This window comes from Nicotiana tomentosiformis, chromosome 10 (assembly GCF_000390325.3).
Source record: "Nicotiana tomentosiformis chromosome 10, ASM39032v3, whole genome shotgun sequence".
In the NCBI taxonomy this organism is placed as follows: Eukaryota; Viridiplantae; Streptophyta; class Magnoliopsida; order Solanales; family Solanaceae; genus Nicotiana; species Nicotiana tomentosiformis.
In genome coordinates, this window is record NC_090821.1 from 41,271,214 (window position 1) to 41,281,588 (window position 10,375).

The 10,375-nt window shown below is 36.0% G+C and overlaps 1 protein-coding gene across 2 annotated transcripts; it reads left to right on the plus strand.

Moving 5' to 3' along the window:
- The first annotated feature begins 655 nt into the window (after positions 1-655).
- Positions 656-5,523, plus strand: LOC104109207 (cysteine-rich receptor-like protein kinase 2). 2 transcript variants are annotated; one of them, XM_033659434.2, is made up of 9 exons: positions 656-926; positions 1,141-1,274; positions 2,651-3,451; positions 3,524-3,637; positions 3,716-3,855; positions 3,985-4,195; positions 4,307-4,541; positions 4,650-4,800; positions 4,893-5,523. In XM_033659434.2, exons 3-9 carry the CDS (start codon positions 2,686-2,688, stop codon positions 5,232-5,234), a joined length of 1,959 nt encoding a protein of 652 aa, XP_033515325.1. In that variant the 5' UTR covers positions 656-926; positions 1,141-1,274; positions 2,651-2,685; the 3' UTR covers positions 5,235-5,523. The 2 variants fall into 2 exon arrangements, with proteins under 2 accessions (XP_033515325.1, XP_009616730.1); XM_009618435.4 differs by lacking the exon at positions 1,141-1,274.
- Positions 5,524-10,375: the final 4,852 nt, after the last annotated feature.

Sequence of the window (10,375 nt, forward strand, 5' to 3'; positions counted from 1 at the left end):
AACTTCAAACTTCAAATAATACCATAAATTAAATTCCCAAAAAAATAGAGTCAAATAGTTGATTGCAATTTAGGTGAAGAATAAGAGAATGACAATTGAGAATTTGAGTATGAGAAATGAGAGATGAGTGAAGAAATGAAGAAGAGGGGAGTGTATTTATAGTTTTTCAAAGGGCTAAATTAGTAATTACTAAAAGTGTTATTTTTTAAAAAATATCAAAAAGGGCTATTCTTGCAAAATATCCGTTGGGCAACGATCAAATTGGAAACTGACCGTTGCCAACGGTCAAGTTAATTTAAATTTTTTTTTCTAAAATAGCCGTTGGACCGATCCAGTTAACCGGTTAACAAGTGATTTGATTTTACTGGTCTAGACCGGCCCGATTAACCGAAATTTTGAAGCTAGCCGGCTCAACTCCTTACCCCGAACCAAGCCCTGCCCGGCCCCTACCTACCGGTCCGATTTGGTCCGGTTTAATACCGGTCTGGGCCGATCGGAACCGGGTCAACCGGCCGGTTAAACACCCATACTTTTAACCCAAGCGGGACAAACGATCCTACAAAAAAGGTTACGTGGTCTTGTAAGGAAGTTTCGGTTAAAAGTAGCGCGTTTATTTCAAAGTCTCTCCTCCATTATAATTTATACCCCATAGGCCATAGCTGCTGATTTTTAAGTCTTCTCTTTGACAAAATATCCCCTCTACAAAATCTTCCACTTGTTTCTTCTTTTTCTCCTTAGATTCTCTCATTTACTAACTCCTCATGTTATTAATAATAAAACTAATTTCATCCCTTTATTCATCGTTCCTTTATTTTTTCTTCGTCACTCTCCTCTGTTCTTTGTCAGAGTTGTTAAGGCAGCTGAACAATTTTCTCCAGCGATCTTGCTCAAGAAATCGATTTTCGGGAACCCCATGTGAACAAAAGGTAATAATTTTGGTTTTCAAGTAGTTTTATTTCCTGAAATTGAAGTTTCCTTTAATGTCTTTGAGCTAGAAGCGCTTTGACTTTTTGTCTATTTTCGGCCACTGAAGAAGCTGAAAAGAACTAGTTTTGAAAATTGAGAATTCTCTCTCTGTATACAGTTCAACTCTGAGGATTTTGTAATTCTTGTTTCTTTTTTTTTAATCGTACTTTTTAGGCAATCATGTCTTAATTTCTGGAGAAAAGAGCTCCCATTTTGTCAATTTACTTGGAAATGATTACAAGACCATTCTTTGGTCTTAAGCTTCGTGTAAAATCAGTAAGAGGACTCTTACACTTTGTTATGATCAGGTTGAGGAAATTCCCCTTCTTTTTTCCGTATCTTTTGTTAGTTTGTTCCTCTAATTCTGAATCATGGGCATCAAGTTTTGAGCTTTTTGCATAAAAACATAAATAAAGAGAAGTACAATAAGAAGAAGAGAAAAAAAGATGGACCTTTATTTTTGTGTATTGAAGATGGGGGAGTAAGTTGTGAGTTGGAAATGTGATGGCGAACTGGTCAATTGGGGCACATTAGTCTTATTATCTGGTTTGAGCCAAGTGGTAATGAGGTGGGGTCTCACTTTTGTATTTGAAAATCTATATGGTTGGTTTTTTGGTATAATCATTCAATGCTGACCTTTCTTTTGTTTCTAGATGGAACACAAACAAAATTTTCAACTTTGTCTCATATTTTATTTACCACGTGCATAGACTTCTTTTACACTAATGAGTTTAACTTTTTTATAAACTCACAATCCAATCATCTAAAATACAGTATAATTATATGTAACGGTCCGTAATAAGTGGGATTAGTAACATGAAAAATAAGGTAGATCATTTGCTACAACAGATTAAAATATACTGGTGGTGTAAAGATTCTTTACCGTGTCAGTGAATATAAATTAAATCTTAGTCTAATATAGGATGCTGCAGTAGTTTCAACCATGAAGTTTTTCTTGTCTCTTTTCGATGTTGCTTTGAGCGAAAAATATCAGATTTTGGGAAATGAATGTTAAACCAAGACTCTAGCCTGTTTGGCCAAACTTCTAAAATCTGCTTATTTTGAAAACTGCTTTTTTCAAAAGTGCTTTTCATAAAAGTACTTTTTAGTGAGAATCAGTTTGTGTTTGACTAATTAATTTGAAAAATACTTTTGAGCAGTAATTAATGTTTGGCCAATCTTTTGAAAACTGCTTCTAAGTGTATTTTTTTCAAAAGTGCTTCTCAGAAAAGTGTTTTTGGAGAGAAGCTACATTTTTCTTTTTCTCAAAAACTGCTTCTGCTTCTCCTCAAAAACACTTTTTTTTCCTTCTAAAAGCTTGGACAAACACCTCAATTTTTTGCCAAAAGCACTTTTGGCCCCCCAAAAAGCTTGGCCAAACAGGCTATTCTTGTCATGACTCATTGATTGTTAATAAAGGTGGAACGAGAGTTTTACAGAAATAAAGGAAAATGATTATAGTCTTTGGACTTTGTTGACAAACTTTTTGGTTATGAAAGGAAGCTATCTTGTCAAATTCTTCATGGTTTTCATATTCCTCAACATTTACAAGAAAGAAGACAATAATCTAATAAAGCTTTAACTCTTCATAGCTTTTATGCAGTGATTTGATCTTCTTATATTCGATTGATTTCACTTATAAGTCCCTGAAGTATTCTACTCAAATTCGTCCTATGTTGAGCAGGCATTTCATCAAATCTAAGATCTTGCGGTCAGGCAATGGAGAAAGTAGTGACATTAGTTGCATTTAGACTATTTGTTATTCTATCAATTTTACTTCTACCAAATGTATCCGAGGCAGAACCTAGATCTCAGACGGTCCAGATCATATGCGGTAACCAACTGGAGCATAATACTACAATTTATGTCCCAAATTTTGTTGCCACAATGGAAACCATAAGTGAGCAAATGAGAACTAGAGGCTATGGAGTAGCAGTCACCGGCACTGGACTGGACGCTAACTATGGACTAGCACAGTGCTATGGTGATCTTTCTTTACTTGACTGTGTCTTATGCTATGCTGAAGCCCGAACAGTCCTTCCTCAGTGCTTTCCTTTCAATGGAGGGCGAATTTATCTCGATGGCTGCTTTATGCGGGCTGAGAATTACACATTCTATGACCAGTATTTAGGACCTGAAGACAGACATGTCTGTGGAAATAGAACCAGAAAGGGTTCTTTGTTCCAACAAACCGCTAGACGGGCTGTTCAGCAAGCTGTTGCTAATGCACCAAACAATAATGGCTATGCAAGCGCTGAAGTGGCAGTGCCCGGGGCAACAAATGAGACAGCTTATGTCCTAGCTGATTGCTGGAGAACACTGAGTGCTAACTCGTGCCGAGCTTGTTTGCAAAATGCATCTGCCTCTATGATGGGGTGCTTACCCTGGTCAGAAGGCCGAGCGTTGTACACTGGATGCTTCATGAGGTACTCGGATGTTAATTTTCTTAACGCTTTAGCTACCAGTGGAGACTCATCATCAAATGGTAATTTTTACTGTCTTCTTCTTTTGAAACTGTCATGTGGACCATGTGTCTGATAAATTGACAAATTTTCAGGAAATGTGGTAGTAATTGTAATTGCTGTTGTTAGTGCTGTGGTCGTTTTGGTAGTGGGAGCTGTTATCGCCTTTTATATGTGGAAGAACAAACAAATACAGAAGAAGAGAAAAGGTAAAACCTTTGGTAATATTTCAGCTATGGCTTTAGCTTTGAATATTTCTGAAGTAACTAAGAGTTTGAAATATCCAGGTTCCAATGATGTGGAGAAATTAGTGAAGACCCTTCACGATAGTAGTCTGAACTTCAAGTATTCAACTCTTGAGAAAGCCACCGGGTCTTTTGATGAGGCGAACAAGCTCGGTCAAGGTGGATTTGGCACAGTTTACAAGGTAGTGGGCTGAGAATATTACCGGTTAACATATTTTATGTTTTCAGTTTATCCATTACTCTAATTCACAATTACGAGTATCCACATCTTCACATCAGAGTAAGTCTATACGATATGCTTATGTTGTCAGGGAGTTCTACCAGATGGGAGAGAGATTGCTGTCAAAAGGCTGTTCTTCAATAACAAACACAGAGCTGCAGACTTCTACAACGAAGTCAACATTATTAGCAGTGTTGAGCACAAAAATCTAGTAAGGCTATTAGGATGCAGCTGTTCTGGACCTGAAAGCCTTCTCGTATATGAGTTCCTCCCGAACCAGAGTCTTGATCGGTTTATCTTTGGTGGGTAGCAGTAGCAGACTTTGCTCTATCTTAAATTTTGTTTTATACAACTGCTGCAATGACTTTGTCTCACTCTTGATTCTTGTTGGCACGAAACCTTGAAATTGGCAGACCCTAGCAAAGGTAAAACACTGAACTGGGAAAAAAGATTTGACATCATTATAGGGACTGCAGAAGGTTTGGTCTACCTCCACGAAAACAATAAGACGAGGATTATTCATAGAGATATAAAAGCCAGCAATATTCTGTTGGATTCAAGGCTCAGAGCAAAAATTGCTGATTTTGGGTTGGCCAGGTCTTTCCAAGAAGACAAGAGTCACATAAGCACTGCCATTGCTGGGACTTTGTTAGTGATTCTTTTCTTTCACCATTTATATCATAGCTTAAAACTTTTGCTCACTAAATATTAGTTATCTCTTAATCAATGGTTAATTTTCCATTCTTTCCTTCACAGAGGATATATGGCCCCAGAATACTTGGCCCATGGCCAATTAACCGAAAAGGCAGATGTTTACAGCTTTGGTGTTCTCTTATTGGAGATTGTTACGGGAAGGCAGAATAATAGAAGCAAACACACTGAATACTCTGACAGCTTAATTTCTATTGTAAGTTGTGAACAAATTCTTATATGTACTTCCAATATATAGAAAGTTTTTGCTCATTGGTTTAGCTGTTTCCGTATATTGGATGATAACAGGCATGGCAGCATTTTCAACATGGGAGAGTAGAGGAATTGTTTGATCCAAATCTTATGTTGCGCAACTACCATACAATCAATGTAAAAAATGAGGTTCTAAGAGTGGTACATGTCGGACTTTTGTGCACACAAGAGGTTCCGGGATTAAGACCATCTATGTCCAAGGCATTGCAGATGCTGGTAAAGAAAGAAGAGGAGTTACCTGCACCGACTAATCCTCCATTTATAGATGAGAAAACCATGGAGCTTCACGACCCTTGGGATACCCCATCTTATCCCCATAGAGAAGGTGATTCGGCTTCAATTGCCAACATCTCTCACAGTTCTTTCTACCCCAGATGATGTTTCAGTGGCCTCATAAATCTGCGAGAGAATGAAATCTCGACTATCATCTTGCCTCATGTTCCTTTTTGCATACTATAGGAGCAGATGTTTTGTTAGCAACAGCTTGCTATTATTATTGTAATGGTGAAGTGTTTGCGCATAGGGGCCGGTTTATTATTGTTTCTAAACGTATACAGAGAAATCAGAGAGCTTTTAATGAGAATTAGATAATATGCAGTGTGCTAGCTAATGGAGGTATTGATTCTTATACATTTTGAATCATTTCAATAATAATCATCTTCTGTAATTCTTGCTTCTTCTTTATCCATTAGTAATTTCACTAAGCCTTTTTCCTTTTTGGTTCACGAAGATTCTAGAACGTAGTCATCCAACACCTAGGCTTTTGGCTTGAAAATTACGTTGCTGCTTGTCATTCAGTTTTGAATGTTCTTTCAACGAATATAAAGAGAAATAAGTGGGACAAATCACCTAGGCTATTGACCATTTGTTGTTGTAATTCTAATTATGCCATTTTGGTTTTAGAATGATGCTTCTCTTATAGTTGCGACATATTTAGGTTGAAACTTCATTAACTGGTAATATTATTTGTTCAAAAAATATATCACTAGTGTAATCCTTCCTACCTCTCCATTACAGAAATTTCTACCTCCCTCTCAAAGACAAAATTTGCCAATAATTTTGATGCGTGCATAAATTTAAGTGTAAGAATTTACTAAAATAGCAATAAATAATAGATATGAACATGCAATATTAAAAATATAATAGGTTCAATACTAAAAATTTTAAAAGTTGGACATACAAGCCGCCTTCATATAATATTCTATAACATGAATTCAGATTAGACATGGTATTGCATAATGACCTGCCTGCCTGCCTACAAAATTAACACATTATAATTTTTCCTTGTTTTTACTCTTTTAATCAAATGTTCACTCTCGTCATTACATTTAGGTTGGTGGAAATTATCCACTATGTTGACTTAACATTAACTTAATATTTGGTCTTATAATAGTCGGCGGACATGACTTGAGAAATTTTCACGAATAGGCTATTCGACTTTTGATCCAGCTTAAAAAAATTGCATGAAAATTACTCCCAGCCAGGAGTTGAGGTTTAATTCCTGACACATTGGCATGCAAATACAACCCAATCCACCTATTGGCAAGAAACAGCCCAGCTTCAAGTTATTGGATTTGACATTTTAACTAAAAGAAATTGGCAAATTATAGTCTCATCCCCTATTTTTTCAAAGAGGCGTTTGGTACTTTGATATTCGATTTATCAATTGTATATTTCGAATACCGCATCAAAGTAGTTCGATACGATTGTTATTTCTTGTTTAGTTTGATATGGTACGATTTCAGTTTGATACATTAAAGGATTCGTATTCTTTTTAAAGGAATATCAATTGTCATATTATATACACTGACAATTAACATACGTTCAGGCTTGAAAAAATATATAACGAGTAGCAACACTTGCCAATTGCAGCAATAACTAATAACGAGCATCCGTCATTCTAAATTTCTAACTTGCGAATTGCAGCAGCAACTAACGAGCTACCTGCTCCTACTCACAAAATCCAATTACACATTCTAATTGGAGCCTCCAAGTCATTCTAAAACTGCAGCCAATTAATGTTTAAATTCCAACCAAACATTCTAAACAGCAACAATCATTCTATGCTAACCTATGAAAGTATAATATTTGGTAAAACAGTTCGGTAATTTGGTAGTAACCAAAATAACCAAACCTTAAAATTGAAAACCATATCGTACTCCGAATTTGGAGAAAATTAATACTCTAAGTATCGAAAAATCAAAATCAAAATCAAAGTATTGAATTAATTCGGTTTGGTCTGATTTTTTGGAATTTATGTCACCCTAACTTTCCCTTCTATTCTCTCTCCCACAACGCGTGTTATTCTAAGGTTGCACTGTGGCACAAGGGGAAGGACGGGAGAGGGGAGGTGAATTGTGTCTCGCCTTTTTTTCGTGAATACCTAATTCAGACTCAAACAACTAGTGAAGTGTGGAATTTAAAAAACACAATAATTTTACGTGAAAAATTGCCTTACTCAAGGGAGTAAAACTCACGATCATTCAGTATAGGATTTGCCTTCAAAATTTTACTAACTTCAAAGAGCAGTTTTTAGGTTATATAATCACGCCCAACTCTAGTCCTAAAAAAGATAAGCGGCTGCTGCAAATATAATCTGGTCTAAGAGTCCGAAACCAAATCTCACAGAGAACTAATGTTTAGCTACAAGTATTTACTATCACTAAGAAGACAAGCTTGAATAATTCCTAAGTTATCAATATTAAGATTCTTATGTCTAACTAATTAACTAACAATTTAAAGTAGTAAATTAACAACTAGAGATTCTAAGGGTTGGAGATAAGATTAAGGAGGCCTAGAGTTATGATTTTTCCAATTGTCGGAATCCTTCTCGCAATCTCCTATGATATCGCCTAAGTATTCTCTACCGATCGTGAGTACTTCGGGTGTAGAGTTCTCTTCCGAGCAACTACCATAATTTACTAGACATATTCTTCCAAACTATGCTAGCTGGCACAAGTTCGCCACTGACTAAGATCACACTAAGGTTTCGTTATTTCTAATCCCACCTTTAAACCCTCCTTATTGATTCCTCATATACATTAGGAGTGATGTTGTCCAATAACTATCTATATGTGTATCCTTTTTCAAGCAATACATACTAAATAGGTACAATCAATTGACGACCATTCAATCAACAACAATAAACACGTAGTTGAACAAGTAGAGAAATCCAACAACTCAATTATATAAAAACATACAAGAATTTATCCTACAAAAAAGTTCCATCAAAACCCTAGATAACAAATTAGCTATTCATAATAGTATGTAAAACTACAATACTAGAATTCATAACCAATAATGAAAATAGGAAGAAGGAAGTGAATAACTCGTAGAAGAATTCTCCGCCTTGCTCCTAGCGTGTTCTTGCCTCCTTAGGTCGAATCCCCTTCTAAAAACGTTCAACCTTCTCCTTAGACATGTTTAGGGAGTATTTATATGCTAGGGTTGAAGTCTCCAAGTCCAAAAATGAGTAGGAAAGTCAGAGTATTTTTATTCGCGAACTTTTGACCACCGGGCACCTGACCTCGCGAGGCCAGACTTGTAGCACGGCCAAGCTGGCTACGCCTGGCCTGTAACACAGCCAAGCTGGCTACGCTTGACCTGTAGTGCGGCCAAGCTGGCTACAGAGCTGGCTACGCCTGGCCTGTAGCTAGGCTTTAGTACTTTGTATTTTTGTGCTCTTTTCTTGCATTTTCGTCCTCTTTTCGTGCAACTTTCATTCGACTATTTCTTCTGATACTCCTATACATAAAATAATATAATTTAGCTCAAATGTCGCACAATTAATCACTAAACTAACAACATGTAAGGCGAGTAATGTACTAAAAATATAGCATTTGGCCAAATATCACTACCCCACACTTAAACGTTATTCGTCCTCGAGTCAACCACCAATTCACACTAACCTTGAGCACCTTATTTCCTTTTAACACATCCGAAGTACACCATACCTATGACTATGGTTGATAGCAACAATTAAACTTTAGCATATGCCTTAAACACACACTTCCCTTTACTTTATGCCATACTTCAAAAATTTATTCAATACCAAGACAACATGCTCATAACAATCCTAATCTCAGAAACCGACTCAATATCACAATACATTCATGGCTTGGATACTCAATATCGAAGAGAAGTATAATAACATAATCTATTCATCGTGAAACCATTTGCTCTCACAACTTCATCAAGGAGAGTAAGTAGAATCCACACATCCAAATCTCATGATCAAAAATATTTTAAGGACTCACATATATAAAAAATAAATCGCTCACTCTCACAAAAAAATCAAATGCATGCAAAAGGTACCATATGCTTGCCCTTTATGTAAACCTCCACTAGTGTAGGCTTGCTCGATCTAAAGTCAATTAGGACTTTTTCATGGTTGTAATGTGGGCTAAGGGACGTGTAGGATAAATTTAGGAATAATGACTAACCCTCCTAAGTACTTTAACACATCACAAAATTAACTTTAAGCGCATATTTCTTCAATCCCACTTCAATTTCACAAACAATATCATCCCAAAGATATTCTCTTTTTCATTAAGCACTATCTTAATATACGCTCTACTAGCAAGACAAAGACATCAATTTATTCATCTATATTTTTTCTTCTCTTTTTCTTCATTCATTCTTTTTTCAACTATATTTTTTTTCTTTTTCTTTTGCAATTTTCGCTAGTGGTGTATTATTTTGCACAAGAAGTGCACCTTTCCTCCTTTCATTGGTTCCACTTGAAAGCTACCCAAGTTCCATCCTTACTTCTTCTAGTGCTCATTTTACAATTAAAGTGCTTTAAGAGGTACAAAGATCAAAACAATGACAATTAAGAAAAAATGGGTATAGGCTTGTAATGTTATTGCCAAATAAAAGACTATAGGTTCAAAATGGTTGACTAGGGATAATTTTTATTTGTGGTAAGCAGTAAGCTCGAAAAGATCAAAGAAAGCCTAGAATCATTTTTCAAGCAGAGCAAAACCTAGGATTTCACTTCAACTCACATGACGAGCAAGTTCTAGACTCTAGTGCAATGACACAGACTACACAAATTCTCACCACATATGGCACATGAATCACTAAGGATGGTTCCATTCCGACTCTCAAACAATTGCAAGTATTCACGAAGCCATCAATTATTAAGCATTAAGCACAAAGTGAACACAAGCCAAGAAAACGAGACATATGTGTCAATAGACATGCTATCCAATTCAACAAGACATTATAAGCAACTTCAAACCATATGGAAGGTAATACACATGCTAGAGCCTAAATATGCTACTATCAAACAAGTCAAAAGGGCGCCTACAAACCTCATCTTCCTTCTTTTATTCCTTAATTCCTAATCTACTCTAAAAATAAAAAATTAAGACCCGGTTCAAACTACATTCGATGGAAAAGAACCGAAGCACAAAGAAAAATCACGGGTACCTAAAGAAAATTAAAAGACATTTTTTTGGATTTTTCTATTTTTTCAATTTTTTGTGTGTTTTTGGTTAGACTTTAACCCTCAAGAA